At 40.1% G+C, this 20,784-nt stretch overlaps 1 protein-coding gene and 3 non-coding genes across 4 annotated transcripts; 1 reads left to right on the top strand and 3 right to left on the bottom strand.

Moving 5' to 3' along the window:
- Nucleotides 1-10,021: 10,021 nt before the first annotated feature.
- Nucleotides 10,022-10,104, bottom strand: trnal-uaa (transfer RNA leucine (anticodon UAA)). Its single transcript has one exon. It is a non-coding gene; the product is annotated as a tRNA-Leu (tRNA).
- A 5,292-nt stretch (nt 10,105-15,396) lies between these two features.
- LOC146608751 (5S ribosomal RNA) lies at nt 15,397-15,515 on the bottom strand. The gene has a single exon (XR_014905152.1). It is a non-coding gene; the product is annotated as a 5S ribosomal RNA (ribosomal RNA).
- Nucleotides 15,516-15,834: 319 nt separating this feature from the next.
- On the top strand, nt 15,835-15,953 carry LOC146608750 (5S ribosomal RNA). Its single transcript, XR_014905172.1, has one exon. It is a non-coding gene; the product is annotated as a 5S ribosomal RNA (ribosomal RNA).
- A 2,078-nt stretch (nt 15,954-18,031) lies between these two features.
- On the bottom strand, nt 18,032-20,368 carry LOC146608749 (uncharacterized). Its single transcript, XM_085348678.1, has one exon. The coding sequence runs from the start codon at nt 20,366-20,368 to the stop codon at nt 18,032-18,034; it is 2,337 nt and encodes a 778-aa protein (XP_085204804.1).
- Nucleotides 20,369-20,784: the final 416 nt, after the last annotated feature.

Below are 20,784 nucleotides of genomic sequence, written 5' to 3'. Positions count from 1 at the left end.
TGTCTTGCAGCTACAGAACCTGGGCCCTTGCAGTCATTGAGTTTTCCATGAATTCCCTTGTATACCAAGTAGTCTACAGTCAAAACTGAGTTTTGGTAATGCAGCAGGACAAAGATCCCAAGCACATCAGCAGAGCTACAACAGAATCAAGGTGTTGCAATGACCAGGTCACAGTCCACACCTCAACCTGAAAAACAGTGCTGGGAACTTAAGAGGGCTGTACATAAACAATACCACAAACCTCAATGAACTGACAAAACGATGTAAAGAAACGTCAGGCGAATGGAGACTAAGAGTCATATAGAAACAATTTGGTGACGCTACTGCTGCTAAAAGGTGGCTCTGCAAGCTACTCACTCATGTACAGTGCTTAGTTTTTCAGAGTACTCTATAGATTCCTATGAAAACACTCTTTTCCACATGACTGTATGTCAGATAAAAGAGATATGATCTGTGAAGAGGATTCTGAGAAGAGAAAACATCTGGGGACCTGTCCCGAAAAGTTCATTTTGTTCATCTGGACGTAGAGTTTTCAGTAGCAGGAACGCTCTGTCACTCATCCGAGTTCGACTTCAGACTTCTTCTGTCTCGGCTCAGTGCAGGTTTCCCCAACCTTTGTTTGAATTTAGACTTTACATGTTGTCCAGTTTCAGGCAAGGGAACTGAAAAGTGTGCTGAGGATAAATGATCAATTAGGCAGATGTAAATGAACAACAGCTGCAGGCTGGTGGCTCTGACATCACACCTGATGGACACCTAGAAGGCTAGATTCAATTGTTTTGGAGTTTCTGAAGACCGTCTATGACTCTGGGGTGACATCAATCATCTTTTATGGTGTGTTCTGCTGGGACAGCTGGGGCTTCCCTCTTTCCCCTGCTGGGATGGGCACGCACACGTCGCTGAGATGTGTGGTCTCAGGTAACTGGTACTGCTGGAGGCTGCAGGTGACATAGTCATACTATACCAGTGTAATAACTGAAATAACACAAATAGAAATGAATAAATAAACAGATAACATAGTCACCTGAACAAGAGGAGCCTATAGAGATTCTAAGTAGCTGATCTTGCAAAAGCAAAATGTGTTCTGCACCACAATGCATTCAGGTCACAATTCTGATTGCAAAAGCTGGCAGATAGGACAGGATATTAAAAATAAAACAAAAACCCACCTCCCACCACATGCAGGTCATCCTAGCAGCACTGAGCAGCTCCTACAGTGACACGCTGCTGCAACAACAGTGTGCGAGGAGAAATTTCAGATATCTTTCCAGCTGCTGTCAGACTCTACAATAGAGTCTTAGTGCCCACTTTAAAATTAGGTGTATACAACATCAGGGGAATAACAACACGTGATATATTACACCGTGCCATTATTTACTTAAGGCCTGAGCATTTCAAAGGTTACTGTGTCTGATGTGGGCCTGTTTGATCATTACTGTGTTTTCTTTGAAAGTAAAATCTCAGCCCACACAAATATATCAACAACAGTGATCACAAAACGGTGTATAACTGAACACAGTAGTGCAATTTTTAACCAGGTCTTCCCATTAACACCTGACCTGTCCAAAGGTTCAGTCAATGAGCTCGTCAATAGCTTCAATGCTAACATGTTAAATGTAATGGACACTATTGCTCCCATTAAGGTGAAGGTTATCTCTGGAAGGAAAAAGTCTCCATGGAGAAACTCCACACTGGTGAAAAAAGAAAAAAGAGAGTGTAGGAAAGCTGAGCGCAGATGGAGAAAAACAAACCTCCAGGTTCACTATGACATCTATAAAGAGAAACTTCACAATTATAATTTACAACTGAGGAGTGCAAGGAGGTCCTACTTCTCTGACATCATCACTAAAAACAGCCATAATGCTCGGGTCTTATTTTCTACAGTTGACAGGCTAACAAACCCTCCTGTGTCAGTGGCAGCTGAACTTCATTCGACCATGGCCTGCAATGACTTTGCCAAATTCTTCACTGAAAAAATCCAAAAAATTAGACAAGCAATTGGTACATCAACAGCAGATCCAGGATATGTACTGTGTCCACCAAAAAACTGTTTAAACACCATGAAACAGTTTCAACCTATTAACAGCAAAGACCTGGAGGACATCTTAGGTCAACTGAACTCCTCCTCCTGCTGTTTAGATGTCCTGCCAACAAGTTTTTTCAAAAAGGTCTCAAAGACTTTAGAGTCAGACCTGTTACAGATCGTCAACTTTTCTTTATTATCAGGTGTGTTTCCAGAATCACTAAAAACTGCTGTAATCAAACCTATACTGAAAAAGGACAATCTTGACAAGACACAAATGAACAACTACAGGCCGATCTCAAATCTCCCGTTTTTAAGTAAGATCATTGAAAAAGCAGTTTCTCAACAGCTCAGTTACTTCTTAAAACAGAATAATTGCTACGATGCCTTCCAGTCAGGTTTTAGACAGAACCACAGCACTGAAACCGCTCTGACCAAAGTGTTTAATGACATATGTCTGAATACAGACAGTGGAAAAATGTCAGTCCTAGTTTTACTGGATCTCAGTGCAGCATTTGATACAGTTGACCACAACATATTACTCAAACGACTGGAGAACTGGACAGGTCTTTCAGGAACTGTACTAAACTGGTTCAAAACATACGTAGAAAACAGGAAATACTTTGTATCAATAGGTAACTTCACATCTGAGCAGACAAGTATCACATGTGGAGTTCCCCAAGGTTCCATCTTGGGACCCCTTCTGTTTAACATCTACATGCTCCCACTGGCACAGATTATAAACAACAACAAAATAAACTATCCCAGCTATGCAGATGACACACAAATATATATCACAATGTCACCAGGAGACCGAGGCCCTGTACAGGCTCTTGGTAAATGCATTGAGGAAATCAATGACTGGTTGTGCCACAATTTTCTCCAGCTAAACAAAACTGAGGTAATAGTCTTTGGCGCCAAAGAAAAACGATTACAGGTCACCAGAGAACTTCAATCTATACATCTAAAAACCACAAACCAGGCGAGAAATTTGGGTGTAGTGATGGATGCAGACCTAAACTTAGAAAAACACATTAAGACAATAACAAAGTCAGCTTACTATCACCTCAAGAATATATCAAGGATAAAAGATCTGATGTCTCAACAGGACCTGGAAAAACTAGTCCATGCATTCATCTTTAGTAGGCTTGATTACTGTAACAGCATCTTTACAGGTCTACCTAAAAAAATCAGTCAGACAACTACAGCTCATTCAGAACTCTGCTGCTCGAGTCCTCACTAAGACCAAAAAAGTGGACCACATCAGTCCAGCTCTGAGGTCCTTACACTGGCTGCCTGTCCGTCAGAGGATAGACTTTAAAGTTCTGATGCTGGCCTATAAAGCTCTGAATGGTTTAGGACCAAAATACATCAATGACCTCCTGACCCAGTATGAACCATCCAGATCCCTCAGGTCATCTGGATCCGGTCTTTTATCAGTTCCCAGAGTCAGAACCAGACACGGAGAAGCTGCATTCAGCTTTTATGCTCCTTATATCTGGAACAAACTCCCAGAAAGCCTCAGATCAGCTGAAACACTCAGTTTATTTAAATCCAGGTTGAAGACTCACCTGTTCTCAGCTGCATTTGAATAAAGCACCAAATCCACACTTTAAGCTTAAATTTCAAAACTTACATTTAACTACTGATTTTATCTACTGTTCTGATTTTATATACTGTTTTGATTTTATATACTGTTTTGTTTGTTTGTTAATTAGTTAGTTAGTTTATTTGCTTGTTTTAATCAATTTTAAATCATGCTTTTTATTTGTTCTTGTTTCTAATGTCTCTGTAAAGCACTTTGAATCACCTTGTTGTTGAATTGTGCTATACAAATAAACTTGCCTTGCCTTGCCTTGCCTTGCCTTAACAAAAACTAAGCCAAAAGGCAGTTTCTGCACTTTTTTCACAAATGTCAATATTTTTTTATTTACTTATTTTTAAAACATGTGGTTTATTGAATTGAAAAAAAAAATAGCTGCAATTGTTGTAACGCGAGCTATGAGAGACTACCTGCATCTGCAGCTGTGGTCACTGGTCCTCACATCATGTTTGCAGCATGTTCTGAACCACAAACAGAGCAGTGCTAACTGGTGGGCTGGTGATGTAGACACTGATGCTAGTTAATTTAAGGTGGGGCTGCTGAAATGTTTAAAAGCTGAAGCCCCCAAAGTTTTACTTGTCTGTGACACAAATGAGCTCCAACCTGCTCAGGTAGAATTTAACAACAGCTGAGCTGCACTAGACCTGGTCTCTGCTCATCTTGACTCCTCGTTTGGTAAGAACTTTTTATTTGTATATTTAAAATCTTTTATAGACAACAGGCTTATTTTGAATAACTCGATCTCCTGCCACACTTATACTCACATTCACTAACCAGATATGGGCTTTAAAACATGCATCATCTGGGTTCTGTGACCATGAATATCGTGAATAAGAAATGTGCATGCACAGGCAGAGGCCTATCTTTTTTTATTTATGTTCAAATAATGTTCAATTTTAATTCCCCTTTAGAGCATTTCATTTACTGAAGACATCTTCACCATCCGCTGTTCCAGACGACTGACTCGTGCCTGAACTCCTGCAGGTTAATCAACCAACCACTGATCAGTAAAGCAAAAAATACGGTAAGTGTCCTCATTTGGAAAAGTTTGCTTAAAAGTTTCATAACTTTCTAATATAATAATTACATTTAACAAGAATGTTGTCATGACTGAGTGCAATGACCGTTTCCCTCTGTAAGGTTCAATGTGTGGATGCAAGTAGAGAAGTTGCCTTTAGATACACCTCATGAACTCATCAACTGAGAGTTAACAAATCATCAAATTTATTTAAATTACTTAATTTGTTGTTCATTTTCACTTGTTTACCATATCTACCATATGTAAGTAAATGATTAAAATTGCCTGTTTTAAAAATATCCAGTAATACTCTAAAAAACGTACACAATATTATTGTTCAACATGTCCTCCAGTGCCTCTGATAAGTTTCAAAATATTTACTGAAGAAAAAAATGACTGGTTTAGATGTTGAATTTTTTGAAGCTGTTATATTGATTTTGATTTTCTTTATTTTATCATTTAATGATTTAAAAGACTACATTAAAGTAACGACAGCTGTTTTTGGTTATTTTTAAATGATGGTTGGCGTTTACTAGATGACCCTCAGAGCACCAGGAATTCCTTGCTTACGGCCACACATTGAACCGTAAATGGCGACGTAGACGCGCAAATTATTTTCTAGAGTAGATAACGAGCCAAAATTAATATTTCAACTGAGGGGTGCTTTGCAGACATATTTTCAGGCACTTTCCAATAACCTGCAGTCTTTACGGTGAGGACACACAAACATTAACCCGACTGGAACATAACTGTATGAAAATATATCACCTGTATTTGTGTTCGCTTCGTAGTTACACTGTTTAAAACAAAATATTAAACCAAACTGCGGTAATTACCTGTCCAGCAGAGAGCTCAGGTAAAGTCTTTCTGTCTGCTTTGCTTTATCAGAGATCGTCTGTCTTTTCCTTTCGACTTGTCTCTCCGCGCTTTCTGCTCAAGTCAGCCCCCTCCTCTGCCGCGCATGCCCGACGGGGTCTGCGCAGCGCGTGCACAATAGGTGTGGAGAAGTACTGCTTAGTGTTGCAGTTTCAAAATAAAAGCTGCCAAAAAGCGAAACATGCTGCCTTCAATGTTTCAAACCATGTTCCAGGGTTTTTAGTTCACCATGTATAATGTTAAAACAAGAAAATAAAAGACAGATCTGAACGTTTGAAAATGTTTTGGAAAAACTCCATAAAGAATAGATGAAAAACACTGAAATTATCCTTTTATTTATGTTGATCCATTAAGTTGGTTCATTTTTTTGTTACATAAGTTGTTTTTAAAGTTAAACTTGTGTGGGTTTCTATATAAGTCAATAAAAAAAACAACAAGCCATTAAAAATGAAAAGTAAACTCTGCCAAAGAAACTGAGAGGTTCTGGAAGCGTGGAGTTCAGTTTGCAAATTTATCTAATGCAAAAAACACCTATGAATAAAACTTTGTTGGCCAGCAGCTTTTCAAAAAGACAAAAAAGAAAAAACATGGTCATAAAAAGAAGCTATTATCTGGGGGGAAATAATCATTTGATCCCCTGCTGAGTTTGTAAGTTTGTTCACTTATATTAAATGATCAGTCTCTAATTTTTTTAAGTATTTTCATTTTGATGTAATGAGACAGAATATCAACCAAAATTCAATAAAAAATATATTTGCTAAAATAAATGAATTGATTTATATGTCACTGAGTGAAGTAAGTATTTGATCTCAAACACAACTTAGTACTTGGTGGAGAAACCCTTATTGCCCAGCACTGCGGTAATATGTTTCTTGTAGTTGGTCACTGGGTTTGCTCACATCTCAGGAGGGATTTTTTTTCCACTCCTCCTTCCACAAACTCTCTAAATTCTTTCGATTTCTTTGCTGCTGTTTGGTAACTTTAAGCTTCAGCTCCCTCCACAGATTTTCTTCAGGACTGAGGTTTGGAGACTGCCTTAGCCCCACTCCATGTCCTTGTGCTTCTTCTTTAGCCACACCTAAAGTATGCATCAGTGGTATGTTTTAGGCCATTGTCATGCTGGAAGACCCATCGATGACACATCTTCAGTCTTCTGCCTGAGAGAAAGTGGTTCTTGTCCAAGATTTTGCAGTACATGGCTCCATCTACTGGCCGCCTCAATGTGGCGAGGCGCCCCACAGTATAATGTTTCCACTTCTGTGCTTGACAGTGGGGATGGTGTTCTGTGGGTTACACTCAGCATTTCTCTTCCTCCAAACACAGTGGGCTCAGTTCATGCCACAGAGTTTTTGATTTCAAATGACCACAGCATTTCCCCCCAAACCTTCTCTCAATCATTTAGATGTTTACTGGCAAACTTAAGACTGGCCTGTAGTTTTGGGCTGATCCAACACCTTTCTCATGATTATCCTCACCCCATGAGCCAAGATATTACATGGAGCAAGATAAGAGGTCTTTGGTCTTGACCATGACTTTTCTTGTCCCTGAGGTCCCTTGCCCGAGTAGACCTCAGTAACTAATCCTTTTACACTTCTTCAATCTTTCCCATGGTGGTGGAGATGGAGTTGGAATGGAAGAATTTGGTACTGTGGACAGGTGTGCTTTATACACATAATAAACTGAGATTGGGAGTATCTGTAATGGACTGATTGATTGACTGTAATCCAGTCTGTGGGAACCAGAACTCTTGTTGGGTTGTCGAGGATCAAAAACTTACTTCACTCAATTATATGCAAATCAGTGAAAAGAAATCATGTATTGTGTTTTGTTTCTGTTGGTGTTCTTGTCTCTCTCCAGTAAAATAAAACATCCACAAAAAATAGAGACTGTTTATTTCTTTATAAGGGAACAAATTTACAAATTCAGCAGGGGATCAAATACTTACTTCTGCCACTACAGTGATGACGCTTTTGTTGCATTAAATTCTTGATCTGGAAAATGTTCCTGTTTTTCTCTCTCCAGGAAACAATGAGGATCATGTTTACCTGTTTGCTGCTTGTGCTGCCCTTTGTTACTGGACTCTCAAAACCAGCCAATCTTCAACCCAACCGAATTGAGAAGCGACTGAATGAAACAAATTATGAAAAGTTTAGACGACAGCATGTAGATGCCAAGATGAGCGTGAAAAAATGTGATACAGAAATGAAAAAAAAGAAAATATATGCTGATCGAAACAAATGTAAGGATGTTAACACATTCATCCTCAGTGATTACAAACAGGTCAAAGCCATTTGTAACGGTCAAGGAAGATATGATCAGACGAATGGCACGACAAAGAGTGTAGCAAAGTTTCGCATTGTTAGATGTGACCTAAAGAACAATGGAGCCAGGAAACCCAAGTGTCAGTATAAAGGCACACTTCTCACTAACAGAATAGTTGTGGTCAAATGTGAAGGAAAGTTACCTGTGCACTATTATGGTGATGAAATGACCTTTGAATCCAATAATGCAACTATAGGAAAAATCCCCATGCGCTCTACTTCTGTACCCACAAATTTACATTTCTGAGATAACAAAAGAGCAACATTTATCATCAGCTCTAACTAAACGTCGCTGGAAACATCTTCTTCATTATAAGTTTTTATTTGAGTCTGTCTTAGCAATAAGTATATACATTTTTTAACATGTGATCAACCTCTATTTCTTCACATGTTACATGAAATAACATAAAACTATTATTTCCTTCTGATGAGGGAATTTTATATTCATCCCACCAATACCGACATATTAATTGTACTGACTGTAGGATGCTGTGTAGAAATAATCTCTTAGATCCAGCTTGCTTCTAATAAAATATTTTTTATCTGATCACAGAATAAGCATATAATAAAAGTCACTTTTTGGTGTTTGTTGGTTTTTATATATTTATTTTTTAACATTTGGAGCATCACCAGTTACAAGACTCACAAGCTGACAAGTTCTTATTCAGCGCCCTGTCTCTTGTTTCTTTTGTTTTTAATGTCATCCAATTTTTTTGTTTTCATTTTGGCATGCGATTCATTTCTAAGACTTTTCTAAACGTCTAAACGTCGTTGCCATAACGGAGGGGGCTTGAGCATTTGTCCCTTTCCTCTTGGACGTCCCAAGAGCCCTGTTCTTGAGGCATTACTATTTTTTAATCTGTGTACATGTGCTGTCTGTGCCCCTCAACAATAACATTTAACTATTAACCCCAATTTTGCTAAATAAAAGGATCTGGCTTCCACTAGTCACATGATGCCCATTAACTAATTCTCGACTTTGACGGCAGAGGGCATTGGTTACGAGATCACAAAGAACATGCACATTTTTTGCCGCCTGGGTGGTGCGGAGCTGTAAGCGAAACACACAAAGTAATTGGGAGATGCAGACTGGTGCAACAAAAACCAGTAAGTAGGTGTAGAGCGTACACTGTAGTCTATAGCAGCGGTCCCCAACCCCCGGGCCACGGACCGGTACCAGGCCTTGAGTCGTTTGGTACCGGGTCAAGAGAGTTGAAGCTCGTACCGCACAGAAAAAATAAATAACTTACATTATTTCCGTTTTATTTATTATCCGACTCTGAACAGTGTTTTATTTGGAAAAAGACTGAATTCTCTCAGTTACTTCAGTCTATGACTGACTCTTGACGCATGTCAAGATACATTAGTTAATATTAAACCCACAAACTAGCAAAATTAGTAAAAAAACAGATGTCTTTGGAGGGTTTCTTTGCAAAGGAAAAAAGGCCCAGTGAGGAGACAGAAGAAGAGTCTATGACAACTAAGAAAAAGAAAGCTGCATTTAACAGACAATACCAAAAGACCTACTTGAAATATGGATATATTGCGACAAGTGATTCCCATGCACCAAGCTCGCTCTGCATAATATATGCGGAGACCAGCTCTCCAATGAGGCAATGAAGCCTTCAAAACTGCTTCGTCACTTGGAGACCAAGCACCCGACATTAAAAAACAAGCCTTTGGACTAGTTTAAAAGAAAAAAGCGGGAACAACAGGGACAGAAGCCATTACTGAGGGCCTCCACAACAACAAATACAAGTGCACTGAGAGCGTCATACTTGGTGGCTAACCATATTGCTAAGGCTAAAAAGTCATTCACTATTGGTGAAGAATCGATCCTCCCTGCCACTAAAGACATTTGCTGTGAACTTTTCGGAGAGATGGCGGCTGAAACGATAGCACAGGTGCCTCTGTTGGCTAGCACCGTCACTCGTTGCATCGAGGAAATAGCAGAGGATATTGAGACACAGTTGTTGGAGAGAATTAATACATGGCCGTGGTACGTTTTGCAGGTTGATGAGTACAGATGTGGACAATAAGGAAATACTACTTGATTATGTGCGATACCTTTATCAGGTGAATATGCATGAGGCTATGTTGTGTGCACTATCGCTGACAGTGAAACCCCATCCCGTCACCCCGACACCTTGTAAGATGTCAGTTTAGTAGGTTGATTTCTCTACCAGGAGTGGGGTTCGAACCCACATGGACAAATGTCCATTGGATTTTAAGTCCAACACCTTCACCACTCGGCCATCCTGGTCCGACTGAGCTGAGTTGCGTAACAGACATATAGTCCAACATCATTACTCTTACTGGGCTTAAGCCCGGGTTGTTTTTCAGAAGGTCTTTTGGACTGTAATTTTTTCATAGTTAGATGCCTGGCTGACATGGCTGGACTGGCCATCGGGCATACCGGGCATTTGCCCGGTGGGCCGCTGGCGATTTTTTGTTTTTATGGGCCGATGGATATTTTTTTTTTTTTTTTTTTTTTAGGAAGGGTATATATAATGAAAGGTGTTGGATTGGCCAATTGGTCATGATCGACTCTGGGCTGGACCAATTACAGCCGAGGAGGCTGGATGCACCCTCCCCCTTGTTTAGCAATCACGTGATTTTCGCGCATTGCATGCCGGGAACTCGTGGCAAAACAATCCAAGTACCGCATCAAATGCAAGCATTTGCAGCACCGCAAAACGTTCATTCTCCGGTTCCAATACCTTCTTTTTTTTTCTTTGCCGCACAAAAAAGGAATGTACAAAACAAAAGGAGAACAATGCCGGTCCGTACAAAGACAGACTCGACGAAAAGACAAAGAAAAGATACGAGGAAAAAATCAAAGGAGTGAAAGGGTCAGACCCTTACGAGCACACAGAGTGGACAAAAGACGTCAGTGTGCTGCCCACTTTCACCACGCTCAGATTTATAATTACACGGTTCTTGGAGTGAGTGCACACACTCATGAAGTTTAGTAACTTCAGGTCACTGCAACAAGCCCAGGTACAGTTTACCGACGGATGGGTGCAGGACCTTGAAATGCACCGTGTAGGACGAAAGACTATTGTACGTATCATAAGTTTACCAGTCTCACAAATCGTCTTCATAAATACACATTCATTAACAGTTTATTAATAGGACCTTTGAGCTCAACGGTAATTAATTAGTAGTGGAAATAATTTCTGGTAGTGTAACAGTGTTTGTGGTATTATTCCACTTGCCACAAATATCAGTGTAATGGGGAAACAGCGCCCCCCCGCTCTCAGTGTGGCTGGTTAGGTGAGGCTGGCTGCAGTAATCGCTGCCAGTCTGCCGTAGCCATACGAGAGGTGAGTTGTATTGTTCCGCACACAATATAGCTAAGTAGTACAGACACATAAAACATGTTTGATTAGCTGACGAGCACCGAGTGTAATAAGTGCTTAGTGGACACATGTCCAACACCAGTTTTATGTACTTTTCATTTGTTTATTACAGTTTTTTACAGACGCTAGGACACATTTCTCAATACTTAGGTCACGTTTGCAAAACTCCTCACACAGTGAGCACAACAGAAGTCTATGTGGGCTAAACTGAGGACCAGTTATCATTGTTTTGGCACAAAATGCATTCAATGACTACATCTCTCAAATTACATGAATCATCTTCTCACTCAGACACAACAACTGCCAAAAAGCTTTGTACGGACAGGACATTTTGCATGTGCTTACATACTGTTTTCAAAACTGTTAAACTCATGGTCAAAACAATAACACAATGCAAAACTTGAAAAGACAGCAAAATCCAACGGCAATATTTTATTGAAACATATTTTAAATCTAACAATGCAGTTTAACCAGCCACAGCTGATTCTCATTGTGGATGAACATCTACACAGTTGTTACTCCTTCAATTTTTCAACTCCTTCAATTCTGGCAGCCAGAAGATTCTTTCCTAGGTGTGTTGCCCAAGATGACATAAGATGTGATGTGGATGAGAACCTGTGGCCAAATGGAGAAGACCGAGTAGATTAGCATTACTATTGTATGTGTATCAGTGGATGGTGTGTATACGAATTCTTGTATTTTGGGATTACTTAGTGCAAAAAAATAAAAATACATAAACATAAATACATGATGTCTGATTCATTCCAGTAACATATATTGAAATTATAAACAGAGATGTGTCCTTGTTTTACACAGGAAAACACTGTGTAATGCTACATGTTGTTAGTGTTTTTTAGGTCATTGTTTTGTGGGTGACAAAGTGTGTTTGTCGGCTGTCAACCTTTGCTAGTGTTCTGGAGGAATGTTTTTATTTGAGACCTGAATGAAGTGTTTTGGTAGTTGTAGTGCATTTTGAATGTGGAATGAACTGCTTTGCCAAGCTGAGGGTCAGTTAGGAGAATTGTGTGAAGAGTTTTGCAAAAGTGACCTAAGTATTGAGAAATGTGTCCTAGCATCTGTAAAAAACTGTAATGTGTGAAACTGTATGCTAAAGCGGAATGCTAATGAGATGTTCTGCCGTAGTGTGCTGTGCGGAGTGGTGTGTGGCGAGCCTGTGCACTGATAATACACCGTTGTTTCCATTCAGGTACATAATTTGTTGTTGCTGTTATTTTATTGTATATTAGAAATTGTAATATTGCTGCAGTAATCGCTGCCAGTCTGCCGTAGCCATACGAGAGTGTGCTGTGCGGAGTGGTGTATGGCGAGCTTGTGCACTGATAATACACCGTTGTTTCCATTCAGGAAATAAAGTGGCAACGATCGATCAGAGACTCCTTGTCTTTTTAAAAACACTACACAACGCAGAGTCGAGGAGTCTGTTTGGGCCGAACTGTTGCAGCGGGATGAAGCAGAAACCGGTTACAGTAGCATTACAGAAATGTAGCAGTGACAATAATATTGTATGTTGTAATCGCAATGGACAATAAGTGATACAAAACAACTGTTTTATCCTGTGAATAAAAGTATATGTTTTTGTCAATGTACCATGGTAATAACAGAAGCGAAACACAATATTGTGTCAGGACAATTTACTATTTATGCACAATAAATAAAGGAGCATAGCGCGACAATTTCTGTTCAGCGCCAGACTTGCTTGTAACCTATATCACCAATTATGTTAAGAAAAATGACGTATTAACTACTAAAAAACTCTGACCTTTGTGGGAATGCTTGGAGCAGACTAACATGTGAGCTGGAGTGTTCTGAGACGTTATATTTGGTATATCCAGACCATCCGTCGGCTCTTACTTCGGAAACATGGCTTAAAAAAATTTCTCTTCAACGACGTAATCCGATAAAAAAAAAAAACGATCTCTTTACCCATCGGCTTCCCGTGGCTGTCATGCGACCGGCTATTGAAGTTAATAATACAACAGCTTCTTGCCATTTTTTGGGTTTCTTTTTATCGCTGTGTAACTGAGTTCAATTGAAAGCCTGCGTGCGCTAGTACCTCTTGCCACAAGTTCCCAGAATCCTTTGCGGTTTTATCCCTGAATGACGTCACATTTTCAATCTTTATCCTGGTGGGCCGGTCTAGTCAAAATGCCCGGGCCGATTTTTTGTCCCAGTCCAGCCTTGCTGGCTGACAACTGTATAACACAAAAAACACTCACAATATTCGAAGCACATAGTGCACATTGTGGGAATTTACGACTGTGAGTAAATCCCCCTTAATATTGGTATGATCCCAGCTCAGGCACTGAGCGAGGGGGCGGGGGGAGCTGCTGCCTACGAGTGCGCTGTTGGAGAAACGCAGGGAGGCAGACAGAGAACTGAAGTTTGACCAGGTTCCAAAGCAAATCATTCGTACTGTACAAATATGACGGTGTATCACAAAAGATTGATATCAAACTGATCACTTGACCCATATTATGTTACTTGCTCTTCAAGTGAATCAACAAAAGGTGAAATGAAAAGCCGAACAACAACAATGCTGTTTCTTTAGAGAGTCTTAGCTTACATGTGTGTTTATTTCATATTTTCAGTTGTTTCCCTCCACGGCTAAATAAATCGGTTTCAGTTATGCACTGATATACAAGAATGGACATAAGGAGCTTCTTTCAAAGAAAAACTCTGGTAGATGTTATTTTATATATTATGCTTTGTATGTTGTTCAGTATATTTCTATGCAAAACAAAAGGAATTTCAATACACAGCAGTATATTCACAGTTGAAACCAGATATTTACATACACTTTATGGAAAACACAAGAACATTTTTTTACTGTACAACATCAATTTAGAGTAAACTTGTTTTGCATAAATAAATATTGAAATATATTTTGAATTAGTTAAAGAGAGAGAGCTGTCTCTTTTTTATCACTTTCACCAAATTTAGGAGCACATATACACTAAGTTTATTGTTAATTAATAAGAAAACTCCAGACGATTCCATTCTGAGCTGAAGAAGCTTCTGATAGGTTGGTGGCACACCTGTGGATGCATATAAGGCAAAACACAGAGCCTGTTTCTTTGACATGGGAAAATCAAGAGATCAACCAAAACACCTGGAAAAGAACTGTGGAGCTCCATAAGTGTGGCTCAGTTTGAATACAATTTGGTGCCATTTACAATTAAGAAATACAGACAGTTTCTCTCTTTACTCTTAAAGTTAACAAATATGTTTTTTTATATTTATCAACATAAAAAATAAACATTTAGTCTGATTTGATGTTACAATTAAAAAAGTGTTTTTGTTTTTATCTGAAGAGTTTGTAAATATCTGGTTTCAACTGTATATTTGATGATGTTGGTGTTTGGTTTGATTGTCAGCACAAAGAGGGAGAGAGAGAGGACAGAACAGAGATGAACAAGAGCAGGTGAGACACACATGTTAGTCAAATGGTTGTTTACCAAAAGTATCAGCGTATCATAGGTCCTCATGTATCTCGTACCTAGTGTTTCTTGTTAGGTTTGTTATTTTTCAAATTCTATATTTATTAAGTTTTGCAGGCTTGTTTGCACAACAAGGCTGAATAATTATCTAAACTTTTCTCAATCTAAATAGTGGACTTTGGTAGAATTAAAAAATAAGTGTAGTGCAGGTCTATGATGATTTTTAGTGCTACTATCATCTAGCTCTGATTCTGGTTCTGTCTTGGTTAAATCCTAAGTAGTCCTGCTTCTGAACTGTTGTAGTCCTGTTTTAATTCCGGATCAGTTCTGGGTCTGGTTGAATTGGGGTTTAGTCCTCGTGTCTTGATACAGCCCCGACTTTGTTCTGCCTTGCTGCTTAATTAAAAAACTAGTTTAAGGTGTCCTGCACATGTGATATATTTGTCCCTATATGAATATGAACTCAAAACAGAGCCAATTAATCTTTCAGTCATTTCTTCCCCCCCACCCCCCAAGTCCCAGATGCATACTACCCTTTAGGGCTAAGCCCCGGGTGTATCAAATGTCTGCCTCTGCTCTGCTCTACAACAGAATCACAAAGGTGTCTCCAATAAGCTGCAGAGATGATTGTTGTTTTAATTTCTTAACGGTACACAAGCAAAAAATTAGAAGAGAGGTCATGAAGTTTCTTACTAAACAGTAGCGCCCTCTGCAGTTTGTGTGTGTAAGTGCAAAAGCGTACAGCACCTGGTATTCCCAGGCGGTCTCCCATCCAAGTACTGACCAGGCCCGACCCTGCTTAGCTTCCGAGATCAGACGAGATCGGGCGTGTTCAGGGTGGTATGGCCGTAAGCGAGAGAAGAGCACAGAAACAGCCTTTTTAAACATGCTGTGATGACACATGCACACGTTTTCTCTTCTATATAGAAGTTAAAGTCTCCAAATGACAAAAATGTTAGAATTACAAAACACACGGTTCTATAATAATCTAACATATGTTATTATGGAGATGTTACTGTGGGGAAAGTATTTCTGCAGCTCAGTGTTGAAGCTGCAGTTAACAACGAATAGCTGCATGCTTTCACTGTAACATATAAAGCTTGGCACAATAATATATATCAAACTGTGAGACACTTGCCACTTATAAAATGCCCTTTATATAGCAAAGCTTTCGCTTACGGCCATACCACCCTGAACACGCACGATCTCGTCTGATCTCGGAAGCTAAGCAGGGTCGGGCCTGGTCAGTACTTGGATGGGAGACCGCCTGGGAATACCAGGTGCTGTAAGCTTTTGCACTTCCACACACAAACTGCAGAGGGCGCTTCTGCTCCTGCTTGTGCTAAGAGGCATGAGAAGTTAACATTTATGGGTGATAAAATCCTTTTTCTATATTTTTAACATGAGAATATCAGTTTTCCATCTTGTGTTCCAGAGTAATCGGACAAAAGACAAACGTAGAACAAGGAAAAAAGAGGCCAAGTGTCTCACCTATAAAACAAAATAGAATAGAATAGAATAGAATTCAACTTTATTGTCATTGCACATGCACAGGTACAGGGCAACGAAATGCAGTTTGCATCCATCCAGAAGTTCTTTAGTGATATAGATATATTACAATATATATTAGCAATAATATAGATATGTGAGTATATTACAGAAATGGGTCTATTATGGTATGTTATAATGTACACGGTATGAAGTATGTTGTGAATATTCTATAACTATAAGTATGTACAGGCTGTAGTGAGTACAAGCTATGTACAGGATATGAACAGGATATAAATATGAAAAACTATACAGAATATGAAATAAATAACTTTACAGAATCTGGGATATACAGCTATACAGAAATGGGAACTATGCAAGTTGTAAACAGTTGTAGGATTAAAGATTATCGAATGTACAGAATGATTATTTACACAGAGCTATACAGTAGCTGAAAATTACTGTTTTCTGAATAGTCTCACACAGATAAACATTTGCAGGGAATACCTTTTCCTTCAAAACAAACGTCACAGACTGTGTTTTTCTTTACTGATTGTATTTGAGTAGAAACTCAGATTAAAATGGCATGAGTGCTCATAAAACGATTTAACTGTAAAAGTAGGTGTAGTGGATCACTTTGCATAGATGTAGATAAAAGTGCAGTAAGCAAAGACTACAGTGGTCATTGAGCAGCTGTTCCTATAATGTGAATCTGGGATAAAGGCAGAGATTCTTTGTTTGCCTTTGTTTCCTGGTTCTTTCTTTCTTATCCAAATGGAAAAAGAGAGCATAAAAGTACTGTTTACAAGCAGCTTATCTATCTCATTGTGCCCACTATCATAAAATCTTGGTTGACTGAGCACTGAGCCATCTACCACTCGAAATTGAACCTGTGTGGGACAACAACAAAGTCCAGTATACTAAGTTTCAGTAATGTGCAGTTTTTTCTGTGGAAGATGTAAATCTAAATAGATGTCCTATTGTATGCATAATATAGCACTGAAATGTATAAAACAACTTCTAAAGACAAATTTCAATTTATTTTAGATTTTCTCAAATCCAAACAGTGCTAAAAGCATACACACAGTCAAATATTTTTCATACGAGGTGCTGAAGGTTCTGCAATGTTCTGTCAGTGCGCCCCAGGGCAGCTGTGGCTACAATGTAGCTGCCATTACCAGTGTGTGAATGTGTGTGTGAATGTGTGAATGACTGAATGTAGTGTAAAGCTCTTTGGGGTCCTTGGGGACTAAGTAAAGCGCTGTACAAATACAGGCAGTTTACTGTGCATGTGTTTATGCTCAAGTGTATGAATAAATTAGTCAGTTTGAAACAGTTGCAATTTAAACAGTAGAAGAGTGGCACTATATTTATATATTTATAAAGAATTTCAAACAACAATTAATTGATGCTCAAAGCAGGTTTATTTAATTAATATCCAGATTTCCAATTAGTTCCGAATTCATTCAGCAGCAAATCACATCACCAGTCACTTCAAGGCTGTATGTATTATTGTAAGGTAGACCCTACAATAATACATACAGAGAACCCAACAATCATATGACCCCCTATGAGCAAGCACTTTGGCGACAGTGGGAAGGAAAAACTCCCTTTTTACAGGAAGAAACCTCCGGCAGAACCAGGCTCAGGTCGGGGCGGCCATCTGCTGCGACCGGTTGGGGTGAGAGACTGAAGACGTTTGTTGTAGGTCTGATTGAAGGACTGATGTGATGGTAAGTTGTCTGCTGCTCCGCTTTGAATATTGAGAGATTAGTTGATGGATTTCAAGCCAAATTGTGCCCAAGTTTAAGACCACATTCATTGGTTGTTTTTGTTGATGTTATTGTTTTGGGCTTTTTTTCCACAAGAATTTCTAGCTCCCCTAGAATTCTGGCCACCCAAACGATGATTGCTGCTGAGAGAGCACAAGGTTTTGTCCCCCTGTACTATTCATGTCAGTGCAGGGGGTTCTCCTTGAGAGGCCAGGGTGGAAAAAGGGATGCTTCAGAACCTCCAAGGGTGTTATGCGCTGATTTGCATCCAAGGCCAACATTTCTTTGATTAGCCTTACAAATAATGTTTGGCCATTTTCTGGTCCTCGCCTAACCTTTAGCAGTTGTTCGAGGTCATCGAGACGCTTAAGTTTTATATATCGAGTTTCTTTAGATCGATAATGTGTCTCGTATTGAAATTGTTCTTGGGTCTTAAATGTCCAGCGCTGTTTGTTGTAGTTATCCTCGATGAAGTAGCAGTCAGTGTACAAGCCAGACTCTAGGAGATGATCTGGTAGCTGACCCTGGGTTTCAATTATGAATTTTAAAACATCATAATCGTCTTCCCCAGGATAGAGAGGCACCCCTGTAGCAAGCTCCACAGCTACCAGCCCCAGAGACCACATGTCGATTGCTTCGTGGTATGGAATGCCAAGCATAACCTCAGGTGCACAATAACCAGTTGTCCCCACACGGTCACCAGGAATCACTGCAGAAGCAGGACATGCGAGGCCAAAGTCTATGAGTTTGACTTTGACGGGAGACTCACTGCGGTTCACAACCATGATGTTTCCAGGTTTGAGGTCAGCATGCACTATTCCCACAGAACCCAGGTGGAACAGAGCATTTGCAAGCTGATGCAAAATTGGCCTGAGTTCTCTCATTGGGAGACCTCGGTTATTCCGGTCCCCAATGTAGTCCCACAGGCTTTGGTCGAGCAGTTCGAAATTCAAGCAAATGCGCTGTCCATCGAGGAAATAGCCGTTCCATTCCACAATGTTGCACCTGTCTGGATCCAAGCGTCGTAGCTGCTCCAGGATGAAAATTTCCAGTTTTGCCTGGAGCAGAATTTCAGGGTCGCTCTTGTTGACTTTAATAGCAACGGTTTTGTTGTTTTTTGTATCGCGACATCTGGTTACCAAACCAAAGCCTCCTTCTCCAAGGAAAGCCTCTACCACGTGGTGATCTCCTAAAATGGTCCCTTCCGTTATTTGAAGATCATCTTCAGAGGCAGATGGGTTGGCTGAGGTGTTGATGTCTCCTTTTTGAGGAAATTCAACTGAGTTTTGGAAACTGCAGCTGAATCTTTGCAATCCATGACTTTTCCAGCTTGAAGGCTGCTGAGAGAGCACAAGGAGTTCTCCCCCTGTACTATTCATGTCAGTGCAGGGGGTTCTCCTTGAGAGGCCAGGGTTGAAAAAGGGATGCTTCAGAACCTCCGAGGGTGTTATGCGCTGATTTGCATCCAAGGCCAACATTTCTTTGATTAGCCTTACAAATAATGTTTGGCCATTTTCCGGTCCTCGCCTAACTTTCAGCAGTTGTTCGAGGTCATCGAGACACTTAAGTTTTATCGATCGAGTTTCCTTGGATCGATAATCTGTCTCGTATTGAAATTGTTCTGGGGTCTTAAATGTCCAGCGCTGTTCCTTGTGGTTATCCTCGATGAAATAGCTGTCAGTGTACAAGCCAGACTCTAGGAGATGATCTGGTAGCTGACCCTGGGTTTCAATTATGAATTTCAAAACGTCATAATCGTCTTCCCCAGGATAGAGAGGCACCCCTGTAGCAAGCTCCACAGCTACCAGCCCTAGAGACCACATGTCAATTGCTTCATCATATGGAGTGCCAAGCATAATCTCAGGTGCACAATAACCAATTGTCCCCACACAGTCACCAGGAATCACTGCAGAGGTGTTACATGCGATGCCAAAGTCTATAAGTTTGACTCTGACTTGAGACTCACTGCGGTTCACAACCATGATGTTGACAGGTTTGAGGTCAGCATGCACTATTCCCACAGAACCCAGGTGGAATAGAGCATTTGTGAGCTGATTCAAAATTGGCCTGATTTCTCTCATTGGGAGACCTCGGTTATTCCGGTCCCCTATGTAGTCTGACAGGCTTTGGTCGAGGAGTTCAAAATTCAGGCAAATGCGCTCTCCATCGAGGAAATAGCCGTTCCATTCGACGATGTTGCACCTGTCTGGATCCAAGCGTCGTAGCTGCTCCAGGATGAAAATTTCCAGTTTTGCCTGGAGCAGAATTTCAGGGTCGCTCTTGTTGACTTTAATAGCAACAGTTTTGTTGTTTTTTGTATCGCGACATCTGGTTACAACACCAAAGCTTCCTTCTCCAAGGAAAGCCTCCACCATGTGGTGATCTCCCAAAATGGTCCCTTTAGATATTCCAAGCTCATCTGAGCCGAAGGATGGGTTGGCTGACATGGTGTAATGTGTCTGTTTGCGCTGTGAATTGGTGAGAAACAAAACTGAACTTGTTTTGGTTCCTCTCGTAAATTGCTCTCAAATCTTCTCAAAAGGGTTTTAGTTGCTGCAGGTCAACGTCCGTTAAGCATAAAGTAACAGGTGAGCGCTCCTATTTATAGGTTTTCGGATCAAAGCAAAGTTATGACGTCAGAAAGGATCAAAGCAAAGTTACCACGTCACAAGCGATCGAAGCGATTCTAATATGTGCGCATGCGCACATATGAGAAGCGATCGAAGGGATTCTAATATGTGCGCATGCGCACACGTGCTTGCTTGTGTAATATTGTTCACAGTAAACTTGACCCTAATCAATTTAATATCAGTCAATCAAAGAAAATGTTAGTTTTGGAAAATTTTAAAATGACATAACTGAC

This window comes from Diplotaxodon limnothrissa, linkage group LG23 (genome assembly GCF_057381915.1).
Source record: "Diplotaxodon limnothrissa isolate DT_005_m linkage group LG23, D_limnothrissa_male_GT1.1, whole genome shotgun sequence".
Classification (NCBI taxonomy): Eukaryota; Metazoa; Chordata; class Actinopteri; order Cichliformes; family Cichlidae; genus Diplotaxodon; species Diplotaxodon limnothrissa.
Note: the sequence above shows the minus strand (reverse complement) of the source record. Positions and strands in the feature narration are given on the sequence as shown.